The sequence below is a fragment of the Oryza glaberrima genome, chromosome 4, assembly GCF_000147395.1.
Source record: "Oryza glaberrima chromosome 4, OglaRS2, whole genome shotgun sequence".
Lineage (NCBI taxonomy): Eukaryota > Viridiplantae > Streptophyta > Magnoliopsida > Poales > Poaceae > Oryza > Oryza glaberrima.
Genome location: NC_068329.1, coordinates 16444441 through 16461066, shown reverse-complemented (window position 1 = coordinate 16461066; position 16626 = coordinate 16444441). Strand labels below are relative to the sequence as shown.

At 41.7% G+C, this 16626-nt stretch overlaps 1 protein-coding gene and 1 pseudogene across 1 annotated transcript; one reads left to right on the top strand and one right to left on the bottom strand.

The window, feature by feature from the left end:
* Nucleotides 1-996: 996 nt before the first annotated feature.
* Nucleotides 997-4507, bottom strand: LOC127769679 (uncharacterized). The gene is made up of 10 exons (XM_052295293.1): nucleotides 4195-4507; nucleotides 4030-4101; nucleotides 3511-3590; nucleotides 3261-3360; nucleotides 3126-3179; nucleotides 2939-3016; nucleotides 2308-2405; nucleotides 2153-2210; nucleotides 1605-1726; nucleotides 997-1338 (listed from the first exon to the last, which is right to left on the bottom strand). The coding sequence occupies exons 1-10, from the start codon at nucleotides 4447-4449 to the stop codon at nucleotides 1182-1184; spliced, it is 1074 nt and encodes a 357-aa protein (XP_052151253.1). The 5' UTR covers nucleotides 4450-4507; the 3' UTR covers nucleotides 997-1181.
* A 2777-nt stretch (nucleotides 4508-7284) lies between these two features.
* LOC127770044 (uncharacterized) lies at nucleotides 7285-12429 on the top strand (annotated as a pseudogene).
* The last annotated feature ends 4197 nt before the right edge of the window (nucleotides 12430-16626 follow it).

Sequence of the window (16626 nt, the reverse complement as noted above, 5' to 3'; positions counted from 1 at the left end):
GTCTTGGTAAGTATTTGGAGAAGATGTTTTTGGTAGTCGAGACATTGATGAAGCGCCTTGATGTCTCGACTACAAAAACACTCATTAACAATTACTACTAACTAGGGGAAAAAACACTTCGCCGCTAGCATCGATGGCGTCGTTAGCTTCTTATTGTCCATACTTGACTGGTATGGTGATGATATCATGTACAGGCACAATTTGATCATGTGGTTTAGTCCACGCTAGGTCAATATGTGCCAAACAAGCAGAGTGATACTCGCTCCGGATTTTGACATTTTGCTTGCACTGTTTGACCACTTGTTTTATTAAAAAAATTTATGTAAATATAAAAAATAAGAAGTTGTACTTAAACTACTTTGGATAATAAAGTAAGTCACAAATAAAATAAATAATAATTCTAATTTTTAATAACACGAATAGTCAAACAGTGCAAGTAAAATGTCAAAATCCCTTATATTAGGGGATGGAGGAAGTACATAATAGCTACAGTACTTGGTTGTGTTCTCCAGTTGTCTACCTGTACATTTCGACCATAATTTCCTCTTTTTCTCCTCTACTTTTTGAGTTTGTATGCAACGTTATTGTTAATCCTGTTGTAATGTAAGGCTGGTATACATATTCATTACTGACTAGAAAAAATAAAAAGAAAATGTGTGATGCCTATATAGCTTGCTTATTTGAAAAGTAATACTACCACTGTGAGGCCTTGATTGGGAGGACAATTTCTCAGCCCATCGGCTTAAGATGTTTGCTTAAACTCCCAAACCATCCCATGAAGAAACACAAGGAAAACAACGTAGTAATGATATTTTAGTGCCAAACGGGTCTCAAAACATTATCGAGTAGAAACAGAGATTTTGGATTTATAATGATCTCATCATTTTCTTGAGATCATTTCACATGCTGAATATTTTTGGACAATTTTGCACTAGAAGTATGAACTTTTGAAGTGCTTTGTTGGGTGACCAGAAAGATTTGCAATCAGCCGAGCTATTGTATATAAGCATTTAATACCTTGCAAAAAAGGATAACCTAAACAGGTTATCAATTAGCGAATAGAAGGAATAATGCTTTAACTGGATAACGCCGTTTTCCTCTCATACAAGAATCTTTTTCACCCTCTCATTGCAAGGATATTTACTGACCACTAAAAGCTACACTAACCAATGACACCCCTATCATGCAGAAACCCATGCACCTTGGAACAGTTGGGTCACTGTTTTGCCTAAGATCCATTCCAAATCTGACGAGGAAACAGGTATCTTGCCGGCGACATGAGAGATCGCCTCCTTGGCCCCTTTGTAGCCACATTCAGGAACAACGAAGGGGAAGTCACTGCAGAATAAGTGCAGAGCATAAGAAGTTTATACAGGTACTGGGGTTTGCAAGCATGCAAGAGATCATCTATTCGTGTCCATTACAGATTTCTAATAGGAGTGCGGATTATGTTATTCTTACTGGAGGGTTTTGTAAGACTTCAACACTAATCGATTGATCAATAGTAGTGTTATTAGCATAATTCCTTAGAAGACTTCTTATTGGGGTACTACTAGTTGCAGAGCATATGTTAAAATGAAGGTCCCACTTAAGGTGTGAATTACCTTCCCCACATTATTCGATTCGCTCCATAGCTAGAGATCACACGGGAAAGAAGCTGAGATGTGTCCTCATATGGATATGCTTCTCTTGAAATACGAAAGAGCGCACTGTATTTGACGTAAATCTGTTCAAGTCAAGCATTATAGCATCAGTGATTCAGTGTAAGTGTAACGGTGTCAAACAGAAGGAACTGATTCCATTCCATAGCTGAGAAACTTATTGTACAATACCGTCTTCAACCAGCAAACTTGAATAGGAACTAAAGATCATATCAATCTCTTTCATTTCATTTAGGTTCCTATAATTTCATCACTGCATAAATACTATTAATCCTCGAGTACTAAACCTCACGGTTCAGGAAACAAAGCTACTGACCCATGATCTCTGATAAGAGAAACGGAAGAATGTAGGCTTCAACAAGTACCAAAGGTAGCTTAAATTTACAATAAATATTTTTTTCACAAGTTATTGGTAACTATGAAAGAATTGCATGTAAATGGTTAAAGTAGAATTAGACAAGCCATTAATTTGGAATGGTTTCATGAAGTACCTGAGGGAATCTGGATAGTTCTAGAAATGAAGTGAAGGCCTTCTCTTCTTCAATGTTCCTGGATGTCAATGGAAATGGCATTAACACAGACAAGAAGCACTTGGCTAAGGATTACAAATACTACAGTTCAGGAGAAGCAAATAAAAAAAGTTTACATTGGTGGCTTGCAGAAAGCCATATGATCGAAAATAACAGTAGTTTTTGGATAATCTGTGCAGAGCTCCTCTATCTCCTGAATATATGTACTGATTCCCTGCATGTGCAAAGAGCATGAACGAATAGATTAACAGTGACAAAAGAAAACATATGAAATTTCCTTTTATGTTCTAGAGTACCTAGGCCTTAGTAGACCAAAAGAACATGCCTTTTACTTTACTCAAAACGTGCAAGTGTTACAATGTAGGCTTTATTGTAAAATGGCAATGGTGGCACCAACAGTATTCTGAAAGGAGAAGAATAGTCATACTTTCAGCAATGATCACCTCCATACAAAAGAATTTCACATTTGTGATCATAGCTGTGCCATTCCAGAGCCTGACTGATGCAAATGTTAGAATCAGCTGGCAAAAACTTGGCAAGTAACAATAGAAGTTATTATTTTCAGCAGTTACTTCGAAACCCAGCCTGCACCTTGTCTGCTAATCTTTTTGCTCCCATTGGCATTTTAGAATTAGATAACTTCATACAAAATCTTAAACTACTATGTAACACTTGCACATTGTGAGTACCCTAAGAAGACAAGTCTATGCACATTGTAATGCATCGTGGCAGAGGAATGCATTTTACCTTCATCACCATGATTCCAACTGGTGCTCCAAGTTCTCCAGCCTTAGCGAATAATGACCTCCCAACCTCATTTGTCATCTATAATTTTAAGGCATTTTGTGTTCTGACTTGTGAAGTCCAAATCATTTACGATAATCAACATTCAAGAGAACATGAAAATTTATACAGCACAGTTGCCCCTACAAACCTTTTGACCTGACGGCCATAAGTTGGGGTTGAACCGGACAGCACGATACTTTTCCTAGTGAGAAGCAAATGAATCATATATCAGACTGTAGGTTTGAACCAGTTTTTAGGTTTGGGAAAGTTCCAAGGTATGTACTTGTACAATTAGATGTTCAAGCTGTTTAATGCCGCTTCCATCATCTGCAGGATTAGCAAGACAGCAGCCAATGAATTTGGATGGGTATTTCTTCAACACGCTACAACAAAAACAAAATCAACAAATTATAACCTAGTTTATTGTGTTGGTATGTGCATTAACATATCAGAGAAAGAATCCTATAATTGAACTTCTTTTAATCGATAAAACCATATGAGTTTCAGATCAGATGGATTCAAGAAACATTTACCTAGTAACTAATGAGTGATCAAACATATGATTGATAGGTTGAACAATGAGAGCTCCGTCCACTCCGGCTTCATCCATACACTAGAAAAAAAAAGGGAGGGAACAGAGTTCAAAACAATATCTCCAATTAACTATTATAACCACAAAAGACTGACTATCATCAGTTCATCACTCCCATGATGTTAGTCCAAACCATTTGGGGATAAAAAATCAACAGGATGGATATTTCAACTGAAATTAGCAACACTATTTTAGCAGCTAAGTGATATTCAGGTTCTGTCCATCACAGGAATTGAATAGCCATGTCTTCCTCAATCGATAAAGTCCCAATTCCCAAGTTAAAAACTGTCCATCGAGCAGCTCAAGTGTTATCCCCAAAATTTTTGACAGAAACATGAAAAATCCTCCAACCAACAAGGCTATCACCCATCCAAATGTACAGACATTTCTAGCAAAAGACGAAACAAGATTGAATGCAGATGATTATTATTTTGCGAGGGACCGATGAATGGAGGAGAACCTGGAGCAACAAGTCGACGTCACCACGGATCGGCGGCTCCTGCCCAGGGAAATACGGGTACCTCTCCGCCGCCTGCACGCGCGAATTACACGCCACCCGTAAAGCAAAGCAAACCTTCAAAAAAATTGGGGAATGTAAGTAACAACGGCTAGGGCGCGCGCGCACCTGCTGCGGGGATGCCCAGACGTGGAGGTGGGAGTCGACGACGACGATGGCGCTTCCCTTGCCTCCGGGAGCAGCGGGGGCGCCCTGCCCCTCCATGGCGGACGCGGCGGCGGCGGAGGCGATCGTGCCGCAGGTGGAGGAGAGCAGAAGCTTCCTCCTAGTGGCAGCGGAGGGGGTGGGGGAGAGCAGCGGGGAGGTGGTGGCGATGGGGGAGGAGGAGGAGGAGTAGAGGAACCTGCACGAGCGAGCTGCCATTGAAGGTGGAGTGGTGGTGGTGATGGCGTCTCCTCTCTCTCTCTGCGCGCCTCAGCGGCTCTGCCACCGTAAGTACACGTGTCCTCTCCTCCTCCTCCAACTCCCTCCCTCCCGTGTACACGGATCTGCAGGCTGGACTGAGCTGGGCTGGAATATGTTGGCAGGGCCATCTCAAGGGCAAACGGAATCAGCGGCCCGATAACGGTTTCGAGTAAGTCTACTTTGCCTCCCTCATTTCTTGCCTTTGATCTAATCGTACCCCTCAACCACAAAATAGCAACTTATTTCATAATACAACAGATCCAGAAAGGCTCATGTCCAGATTTGTTATACTATAAAATGTTTCATATGGTTCTAGGTTGTTATATTATGGGACTAGAGATGGCAATGGGGACCTGATCACTGATTCCCCGCGGTGATTTCACATATTAAGGGATGGGGATGGTTGATATTTATCCTCCATGGGGAATCATATGGTCTCAAACCTATCACCGTCGGGGATGACGGTGACGGGGACGGTGCTCCATTCCCCGTCCCCGCCCCCCACGGTGACCTGCATATATTGTATCTAGGACCAAATCTAGACTTTCTCAGATGTTTTGGCCCATAATATCAAAGCCCAATTAACAGGTATATAATCCCTAACCCTAAACTCCACATCGTCAGATCCAGATCGAGACTTGCCCAGCCGCTCCCAGCCACAGGCGTGCGCGCCGCTGCTGCTCCTCCTCCTCTTGCGCCGCCGCCTGTCCCGGTCTCCCGGACCAGCCACCAGGCGCGCCGCTGCACCTCCTTCTCTCGCGCGCCGCCTCCTCTTCTCGCACCGTTGCTGTCCAGACACGCGCGAGTGTGCGACGCCGCCTCCTCTCGAGCGGCGCAGGCGCAGGCACTGTCCCACCACAGCGCCGCCGGGAGCCGCCGTCGTCACCCCGCCCGGCGCCTACAGGCGTCGACGCGACGCGGGGCGGCGCCTGCAGCTATCGTCGCGCCGTCGGGAGCCGACGTCGCACCGCCCAGAGCCTACCGTCTTCGTCTTGACGTTCGTCCGCCGTCCGCCGTCCGCTGCCCGCCGCCAGAGCCCTTCGTCTTCATCGCCACTCGCCAGCACGCCGTCCGCTGACCATGTTGTTTAACCGGGGCGGGTTAACCACGGGGATAGATTCACCGCGTGGTGATCGGGGCTGGAGAAAATGTAGCCCCGTCATGGTTGACGGGGGCGGGGACGGTGAATTTTTTTCACCACGGGGATGGGGACGCAGAGCCGACCCCCGACGGTGAATTCCCCATTGCCATCTCTATATGGGACGGAGGGAGTACGATCTAATTCTTGTACCTGTGGGTTTACCGCAGAAGCTAATTCGTGTGCGTGCCAGCTAGCAGCCCATCCCGTGCGCGGCGATTTTTTTTTCTCTTTCTTTTTTTTTTTGCATTTTTCGCATTCTTTTTTCCTTTTTCTTTTTCGCTTTTTCTGATTTTTTTTAATATTTAGCACACGTGTATTCAAATGTTCCGTGTTGAAAGTTTTTACATCTTGACTTGAAAGTTTTCAAATCTCGAGTTGAAGTTTTCAAATCACGAGTTGGAAGTTTTCAAATCTCGAGTTGGAAGTTTTCAAATCTCGAATTGAGAGTTTTTAAATCTAGAGTCGAAAGATTTCAAATTCGAGTTGAAAGTTTTCATATCTCGAGTTGAAAATTTTTAAATCTGAATTGAAAGTTTTCAAAATTTGTTTTACAAATTTAAATTTTGAGTTCAAAATTTTCAAAGTTTGATTTGAAAGTTTTCAAAATTTGAACTACACCGAGCTGCCATTGAAGTTGAAGGAGTGAGTGGTGGTGGCCTCTCTCTCTCTGTGCCTCATTCACTGATGGGTGGTAATGAGCTAGGGCCCATGGGCCCTTTCACAACCCACCTTAGCGCTTAAATAGTTTTAGCTCAAAAATCTATTAAATCCCAGCCCAATCACTTTTGAGCCAAAACCTCTTTGTAGGCTAAAATGTTGGACTCATTACCGCCCCTAGCCACCGTACTTGTATTGACTTCTCCTCCCTCTCGTGTATGGTAGCGTGTAGTGCACTGAAACGGAATGGAACGGATGTGCGGGCTAGGCTGGGCTGGGCTGGGCCTAGGCCATCTCTAAGGCAAACAGAATCAACGATGCTCCTTATCGGTTTTAGGCCTTTGGGGAATAAGGATCTATTTGGTATAGCTTCAACTCCTAGATCTAACTCTAAACTTAGCTCAAGTGGGTGCTAACTCTTATAGGAGCTGGAGGTGACTATGAAAGTATTTGGCTAGCTTGGTCAGTGTCATAAATCCTAGGAGAGAGGATATGGGGAATGTGGACATTATTATCTTTTTTTATTTGACGTAGGATTATAATTGTACTTCCTCCGTCCCAGAAAAGTTGATGTTTCACCGCCCCCGGATTGTCCCAGAAAACATGTCATTGTACTGTTGTAGAGAGAAGTGGTAGGCCCCTCCGTATATGTGGAAGTGGAACGGGAAAAAAAATGAGTTTTTTTTTTATTTTTTGCGCTAATACAGTAATCGATCTTATCCTCTCGCTCTTGCCCCCATCCGCACCCAATCTCGACTCGTTCGCCGCTCGCCCCCCTCCCACCGCGCTTCCGTGCCGATCCCCAATCTCCATCGCTCTCCATCGCCCCCCACACGATCCTCAATCTTCCCCGTCCTGATTCGGTTCCTCCGTCACCCCCAACCCTAATCCCCACTCTTCCCCACCTCGATTCGGTTCCTATGTTGCACTAAACTTCAATCCCCAATCCCTAGCCTCCTCACCTCGCCTCTCCCCTCCACAGTCGGCGTGGGCGCATGACAATGGTGCGGCCGGCGCACGACGATTCACTGCCCCTTGCAGCATCGGAGGTCACGGCTCGCCTGGTCAGAAGGGCCGCACCCAAGCGGAGGGTGGCGGAACTAGACGTCGAAGCACAACAGGCAAGTGGAGGAAGGTGAGGTAGATGTAGGCGCCGTGGTGGTGGGGTGCTTGGCGTCGGCGGTGTCCAGGTACTCACCGAGGAGCGCCGTGGTGGTGGGGTGCTCGGCGCTGACGGTGTCCAGTTACTCACCGAGGAGCAGCATGCATATGGATACTTGTCTGATGCGGAGTGACATCCCGGCGGTTGCTTCATCCCTGAGTCAGAGGACCAGGCATGTGGCAGCGTCAGTGACTCGGAGCTGCCACCCGACGGTGGCTTCGTCCCAGACTCTGAAGACGAGGCAAGTGGCAGCGTCGACGACTCCGAGCTGCCACCCGACGGCTGCGTTGTCCCTGACTCCGAGGACGAGGCAAGTGGCGGTGTCGACGACTCCGACCTGCCAACTGACGGCTACGTCATCCCTGACTCCGAGGACGAGGAAAGTGGTGGTGTCCACGACTCTGAGCTGCCACCCGAAGGCTGCGTCGTCCCTGACTCCGAGGACGAGGAAAGTGGTGGTGTCCACGACTGCGAGCTGCCACCCGAAGGCTGCGTCGTCCCTGACTCCGAGGACGAGGAAAGTGGCGGCGTCCACGACTCCGAGCTGCCACCCAAAGGCTGCGTCGTCCCTGACTTCGAGGACGAGGAAAGTGGCGGCGGTGTCCACAACTTGGAGCAGAAACCGGACAAAGACATCTCCGCCAACTTGGAGGAGCAGCACATGGATGGCATTGAGCAGCTGGTCGGTGGGGAGGAGGTGGCTGGCCTACAAGATGATGCTGGTGTAGCTGCCAGAGATGAGGGCGTTGACGAATTTGCTGAAATTCGTGAAAGTATGTTACGGCTTTTACTTCCCCTGTACTTCACCATACCCCACTAACAATGCCATGGAAGATATGACATGTAGGAGTATTAGTACTACTATCAGTAGGAGTAAGACATATTACAAGTAGTAGTATTGAATTAGTACTGAGGAGATCATGGTTAGAGAAATGGAATCCTGTTTTGGCTAAATTACTTTGATCTCTGCATATATGTAAAAAATGAAGAACTAGCATGAGTACCAAGCCTGTTTGGTGCACATTTCCTTTTGCGTAGTCTGTAATCAGTTGATGCTTGATCAATATGTGTAATTAACTAATTAATTATAAGGACCTTTTAAAGCTTATTTTGTGCCATGTTTGGTGAATTTGTTTACTTAGCTCAGTATTCCTTGCACCTCGAACCTAAAAGAAACTTCTTGTAGTCTATGCTGCGAGATTTTGATTGTAAATATAGTACTGCAAAATTTCAAGTTGAGTATGCTAAGCATTTGGTGCACAATATAACCGACATTATATTTTCTTTGTGATTCTGCGTATATGTCAGATAACATGTAGTTTTTTACTAAATGATTGTGCAAACTAATTATGTGTTGCTGCGGGATATTTATGTATAAAGTATAGTTGCAAATATATCAAAAGTATCATTATATAATAACAAAAAAATGCATGATTCATATAGTTTAGAAATATTATATGATAGTTAGCCATTGATATATATGTTAAGGATGAAACAGACAGTGAAAATACATATATAACACATTATATGAGGACTGTTCAAAATACATATTGGTTGTTGCCAAAACCTGCAGATGGCGTAGTGATAGATGAATAGATGATGCTAGCAACTTACATATATAACACAAAATAACACCACATGTTCTCCAAACCACAAATACATGCATAACGTCGGCAATTTACATATATAATGCAAAATAACCACCACTAGTTTGCCAATGACTCCATGGCTCTCTCATATACTTGACGATCACAACTGAGGGCTTTAGGTAGAATGTCGAGTGCCTCTAGCCTCTCCTTGTTCATGTGAGGGATCTTATACCTATTCCCTCCACTAGCTTTCATGGCTTCAATGTGGCAGCATTGTAGTGTAAGGAATACCCTATTAAGAGTAGTTGGATTGTAGTCACAGTATTCCTTGTGAACATTCTCTATTAGCTCATCCATGTTTCTAGATGTCCTATTATATGTTAAGGACTGAAGTGAAGCAAAGAATCCAAGATCTAGGCAATTCATATCCGGGGAATTTGGAGGGTGATTCACGAGGCGAATATCAAGTCCAGTTTGGGCTACTGCAACAGCAAACTGCTCATCATTGATTGGGAGATGAGTTCTAGCATTATCATGCTGAATCCATATGGTTTTTCCTGCATCTTCTCGAGGCCAACATGCTCTAATAGCTGGCAGCACTTTAGATATCATGAATGATCTTATGGTGTTTCTATCAACCTTAATTGGCTTGGTCACTAGTGTCCCCCTTTCTCTATTACGACTTCTCCTTTGTGCTGGTTCCTGTTAGTATATGAAATAAGTTAGATTAATAAATAAATACCATAAATAAGTGTATGTGAATAGCACTTGTAAGAAGGATATGTTACCTTCCTAACAAAAGGCCAAATGCCTATCTTTCCATCAAAAGTGCAGTTACCCTCATCATCGAACCTAGGCTTTGCAACTGCTGCTAAGAACATTACTTTATCAATGGCATTTTTGTTTTGAACTGTGAAGTATGGTTCCTCTTCATCCGGATAAAGGTAGAAAGTTTTCTGCTTTTTTGAGCCATTAAACCATTTCTCATCTATGTGGATAATATTTTCCATTTCAATAAATTTGGGGCTGTTTGGCAATGTGCTTGGATCTAACATAGAAACACACCACCGCAACCTTTCCTTTTTATTTGCTTCCTTCAAATAAGGCTTTAGTGAGTTAGAGTGACGCCGTATCAGCCCTTCTTTGAACCACCTATGTAATGTGCTTTTCGGAACACCTAGGGCTTGTGCTAGTGACCGTATATTACTCTTTTGCTGTAATGGAATAGCAGTTATAAGGGATAAGTCTACTTCAACCTTTTTGCGCCCAGAATTCCCATGCTTCCTTGAATCAACATTCACTGCTATTCCCTGTTCACGGCAAACCTTTGCTCTCTTCCATATACGTTGGACGGTACGGATGCTGACATGGAACTCTCAAGCAACTATACTTGTGGTGTCTTTTTCTAATTTTCCATTCATACTTTTCTCAAGCAACCTTGCATAAATAGCTCGCCTTTCCATGTTTTTCAAATCTCTTGACTGACTTCGCTCATTTCCATTTGCATGTTGAACCTCATGTGAGTTGGGAAACTCCTCTACATCAAAGACAACATTTACAGCATCAGCGTACACTCCATAGTCTTGAAGGTAGTTCTCCAATGCTTCCAGCTCAAGTTGCAAAGCATCATCACCATCTACAAATTATTTCAAATGGTAAGTTCATGTGCGCTAATCAGATTGTACACATTTATTTAATTTTATGAAATCAAGACTTTATACAACCTTTAACTGCTAAAAAAGTCATGAACTTTACCTTCAACTTGTTGTTGTTCCTCATATACGTGTGCATTGGCATGCAGGTCGTGCTCCATGTGTTGGTGGTCATAAGCTGTCAAAATCACATGCTGGTTAGTGCACTTGATCTTGCCTACTTGAGTCAGTTTTCATGGCAATGTGCTTTCTGCTTTTGTAATTGTATAACTCTATGTTTACAAAAAAAAAGAAGAAGAAAGTTAAATGTTATATGTGTCAAAATTACATGCTACTCCCTCCGTTTCACAATGTAAGTCATTCTAGCATTTCCCATATTCATATTGATGTTAATGAATCTAGACATATATATCTATTTAGATTCATTAACATCAATATGAATGTGGGAAATGCTAGAATGACTTACATTATGAAACGGAGGAAGTAGTTACTGAAAAATCTGAAATCTTTCCTATGCTGAATGATAGAAGATATCAAATGTTATATTTATTACTATTGCAGTCTTATATTTATTTCCCATAAATAATTTCAATTGCTGGTTTTAGTCTGAATATTGTGATGTATCTCCCAAAAAAAAGTATTTTGATATAGCTATGCATGTGCTTTGCCATTCAATTCCTTTCCAATATTTAACGATAGTTATTGCAAACATACTTGTCTATTGTACTATTGTTTCTCTCTGTTGTGAGGCAGAAACTCTGCAAAAATAATATTTGGGGTGGTTGATAGGCTCACCAGTTTGTATGGGCAGTAATAGTTTTATAAAAAAAAACAATTTTGGGTCTAAAGTTATGTTTTCTCCACATAATTTTCATGTAACAGTGATATGGTTCAACCCCTAACTTTCATATGGGCATTAAGTTGCTACTTTTCTTCTTTTTGCAGGAAATTTATTTGCAAGACTTCTCCACAATTGCTTCCCAAGGTAATGTTCACGCTTTCAAATCTGTACTGTTCATTCACCTATGCAAATATAAATTTGTATTTGATGCTTTAGGAAATAGCTCACCAAGTCACAATCTAGTTTCAGTAGTTTAGTTTAATGTTTCTGTATAACATTGGAACCCAGGCCCATGCATCTTTTTATTAGCTATGTTGACTGATCAGTTCATGGGATATCTTCAGATGGAGGAAAGTGTGAGAAAAAGTTTTCATAGCATCAGCAGTTGTTCCACTAAGAAAAACATTATCTATTCACATGTATATTTACACTTTTGTGTTTAACAGAAATTAAATGATGAGTATAACCTAATCCTGTCATTTTAGTCTTCATTAAGTAGATAAGAACTCTTTATTGAATGCAAAATTGAAATGGAGCAGTCTACACAATATTATGCTTGCCTTGGAAACTAAAGCCTTGAATCAAAGGCTGTAAATCAACTTACCTAGGTGTATTTGTTCTTCTTCTTCTGTAGCCTCAAAGTTGAGATCAAAAGGATGTAGGTTGAGATCAAAAACATGTAGAGCATGTACATGTGCCTGCCACTCAACTTGATCAAGGTTATCTCCTTGGCCAGCAGCAAGTCTTCCATCTTCTTCCATATCAGCTTCTCCTCCATTGAGGTTAGGTAAAGCTCCTCCATCTCCCTCCTCTTCTAGCGGTAAATTGAGATCTGTAACCATTTTCATATGTGTGGTGTTGGATTGGATTACAGGGAGATGAGTGAATTGAGATGAAGTAAAAGATGGTCTTCCAAGACTGTGGGTTGGATTGTAGGGAGATGGAATGGATTGAGATAAAAAATGGATGGTCTCTTCAGGGCTTATGGAATATTGAAGGGCAGAACTAGGCGCCAAAGTATCCTTAATTGGTTGATTCAAATGTTTGAATTAGGCTAATGATTGCTTTCTCCTGTATGGTCATTGTGGCCTTGGCGCCATTTTACCTTTGTAAATTCTACGTGGCATTCAGTGTGGTTGATTCATTTTTTTACTGCAATAGTTGTAATTGTGTGAAACATTCTGGGCTGTATTCAAATGGGAGCTGAATCTAATAATTGAGGGTAATTTAGTCATTTGTGCTGAACACTAATTTGTGTGTGATTCCTTAAAACGACATATTTTCTGGGACGGAGGAAGTAATTCTTTTTCTTAATAATTTGAACACCATAAGTATGGAAGGCTAAAAGTTTAAAACTTAATTAAGATAAAATTGTCGATCAGTAATACTACAGGTAAAAGGAAATTGTCGGTCAGCAACAAAATATGCTCTCTTCGTTGTGCTCGGGAGAGAGACAAAAGGCTGCAACCAAACAAAAGCTTTACAACTACTACTGTACAAATTTATAAAAGACTCCCAACTTCTCAACCTGCTGACGGACGGGTGACCGGCCATCGACGGCGACAGGAAGGAAGCTGGGATTGATGATGACGTCGTCACATCGATGCGATCATGTTGAGATCATATCACCGGAGCGCAGAGATATTGCGTCCAATCGATCCTCGCGTCGTCTCGTCGCGACGTCGGTCTCTCAAGGAATGATGATTAATTGGACTTTATCTTTTCCGGGGGAAGTTCTCCCAAAGGGAACACACCTTGTTTTAGTATCCTAGAATACTTTTACAAGATAATGCTCGTAGTCAATTTTATTACTCCTTCCGTCCCCCTAATACAAGGATTTGATATTTTACTTGTACTATTTGACTATTCGTCTTATTTAAATTTTTTTTGAAGTATTATTTATTTTATTTATGACTTCCTTTATTATCTAAAGTACTTTAAGCACAACTTTTAATTTTTTATATCTGTATAAATTTTTTAAATAAGACGAGTGGTCAAACAGTGCAAACAAAATATCAAAATCCCTTATATCATAGGACGGAGGGAGTAATGAGTTTTTAACACTTATTTATAGTTATTTAAGTTGAATTTGAACGGTACAATATTATATTATTTTCTAAGTTTTTAACACTTTCTAAATGACATACTCCATCCGTTTCAAAATGCTTGACATCATTGACTTTTTAGCGCATGTTTGAACGTTCATCTTATTAAAAAAATTATGAAATATGTAAAACTATATGTGTACATGAAAGTATATTTAACAATGAATCAAATGATATGAAAAGAATAAATAATAACTCAATTTTTTTTAATAAGATAAATGGTCAAATACGTACTAAATGGTTATCGGTGTCAAACATTTTGAAACGTAGGGAGTATACAACATGAGGGGATGTCCACTTATAAACGAAAAAAAATACCCGTTGGCTTCTTCCCCAAACATGAGTAAGCCGCATAGGTCCTTTTCCCATTGGCACGTAAACAAAAAAAGTTGGCAACAGGAAGAAAGCTAGCTAGAGTCCAAAATTTTTGTCACATCGATCGTCTATATGTTACGGCCCCTTTCATTTGTAGGGAAAGTGTAGGGAAAGTGTAGAAAATTTAAAGGATTTTAATCCTATAGAAAAAATTTCTATGAAAGACTTTGAAAGAAAGGATTGAATCCTATACCATCCTTTAAAATTCCTATGGAATGGCTAATACTATAGAGATTTTAGTGGAAAGTTAGTAAGAGGTCCAACCTCTTAGAAAAATTCTTTTGAGTCTATCTCTCTCATCCGATTCCTGCGTTTTTGCTGTGGTCCAATCAAACGGTCATTCATTTGTTTTTCTTGTATTTTCCAATCATCTGTTTTACACCTGCATTCCTGTCAGAATCCTACGTTTTTCATATTCCTCCTTTTTCTATTCCTACGATTCAAAGGGGCCCTACGTGTTACTCTCTGCGTCCATAAATAATAAATTTAAAACCGGATATCATATCAGGTAAGACAGAGGGAGTATGTGTATACACAGTTAAAGATTTTTGAACCCGAGCAAATTTTAATATAACGAATATTACTAATTTTATCATCGATTTACGCATCGATATTAAAATTTAATGGAGTTTGCATCGCCAATTGCTCCGCCCATTTGTGTGACACTCGTCTATATAACAACCTCTTCACATGTGTAAACACAATCTATTCAGAACACCTCTTCTCCCTCTCTTCTTCTGTTTGATCCATGGCAGCGCCGGCGCGCCGCTCCGCCGCCGACGAGCTGGACGAGGCGACGAGGGCGCAGGCCGACCCGGACTACCTCCTCTTCCTCAGCCACCTCTACCCAGACGGCGGCGGCGCCGCCGCCGCGCCGTCGCCGTCGTCGTCGACCTACGTCCTCGACATCCCCGACCTCGGCCTCGTCGTCAGGTACGGACCCTTCGTCATCGGCGGCGACGGCGACGGCGGCGGAGATGCTGCTTCGAACAAGAACGCGACGGTAGGGCGCCGGCAGCTATCTTCGGCCGTGGTGATCAACAACGACGACCTCCCACCGCCGTCCGCCGCCCGAGAGGCGGAGGTGGCCGATTCGGCGGCGTCGAGATCGAGCGTCGCGAGCAACGACGACGACGACTTGGCGGCCGCCGGCACCGTCGACGACGGCGAGGAGGTCAGCAACGACGGAGTTGCCGTTGCCGGCGAGGAGGGGGCAGCGCGCGGCGGCCGGCAAGTAGAAGAAATGCCTGCTATCTAACTCCTACTCCTACTAGCTAAACTACCTAGTGTACTTTTGTATTACTTCCTCCGTTTTATATTATAAAACTTTCTATCATTTATCATATTCATATATATATTAATAAATCTATGTATGTTTAAATTAATTATCATCTATATGAATATGGATAATACTAAAAAGCCTTATAACTTAAAGGCAACATATCCTATGCACACATGCCCTCACGTGTACACACGTGCACACCAACTAAAAAATGTCACCAAAAAATCTAGAAAAAATCATACACATACTTTCAATTGTATTACACCTAGGGTTAAAATCTTAACGTCAAATTCATTATATTTTAGCCGTAACAAAAAAAACGAAAAATCTGACAGTTTTAAGGTTGCAATTTTGTCAGAATTTTATCTTTTTTGTTATTCTCTATGTAGAATGAATTTGAAGATGCGACTTTGCACGTAGATGTAATACTATTGAAAGTACATGTATGAATTTTCCTAGAATATTTTGTGATAATTTTTAGTTGGTGTATATGGTGTGTACACGCGAGGGCCTGTGTATATAGGATACGCTCCCTAACTTAAAATGGAGGTAGCAATAATAAAGATGATCTCTTTATGTGTGATTTTTTTTGTTTGCTTAAGTGCTCAAGATTCTTCAGCATGATTATTTGCATTTCCCATAGCTACATTTTCAACTACATACATACAGTTAATTTAAGACAGTTAATTAGAATAATACAAGTAGTAAATCTACGAAAACTGCAGTTAAACAGATGCTGTCAATCAGTTCGTTAAGAAGCCCAGCCCAGTTGGAGTAAGAACTGGTTGACATGCGCCAGGTATTGGGACCAAAATTCAGGGCAAGAAAATTTCACTTGATGGGCTGCAAAAATTGTGCCTCCATGGGCCAGCAATCAGGTGCTAGTAACTTTTGTATTAGCACGACCCAAAATACAGCAACATAAAACCATATTAGACACAAATTACTACTTCCTGTATTCCTAACAAGATTCATAGTAATATAATATGTCTAATCAAATTCTAGATTACTGCTATTTTTTTTAGAATAGGAGTTACTGTTTTGGGCCCTCCTTGCAATTCCAATGGATGGGGGTTTGAGATGATAGATCATTCTTACTCCTATTATGCAGAAGTATACATATCAAGTTGAAAGATAAAGACTATAGAGTTGTTTCACCGAATTTGAAAATAACGATCACCCATCGACCAACGTACATGGTTCCATTTCTCAAGCCAAGCAACCAATTATATATGAAATTAAACGGAGCGAGAAATTAAGTGCGTACAGAAAACGAAAACATCATATGAAAAAGATGGAGAGGATGGGATCAGGCTCGGGGTTGCAAGAGA

Bases quoted from the DNA above. Each gene is read 5' to 3' on its own strand.
- LOC127769679 (XM_052295293.1), bottom strand. From the start codon at position 4,449: ATGGCAGCTCGCTCGTGCAGGTTCCTCTACTCCTCCTCCTCCTCCCCC. The intron at 3,180-3,260 runs GTACATACCTTG...GCTTCTCACTAG, and splicing joins TTGAACATCTAATTGTACAA to GAAAAGTATCGTGCTGTCCG. The intron at 2,406-2,938 runs GTAAAATGCATT...TTGCACATGCAG, and splicing joins TTGGAATCATGGTGATGAAG to GGAATCAGTACATATATTCA.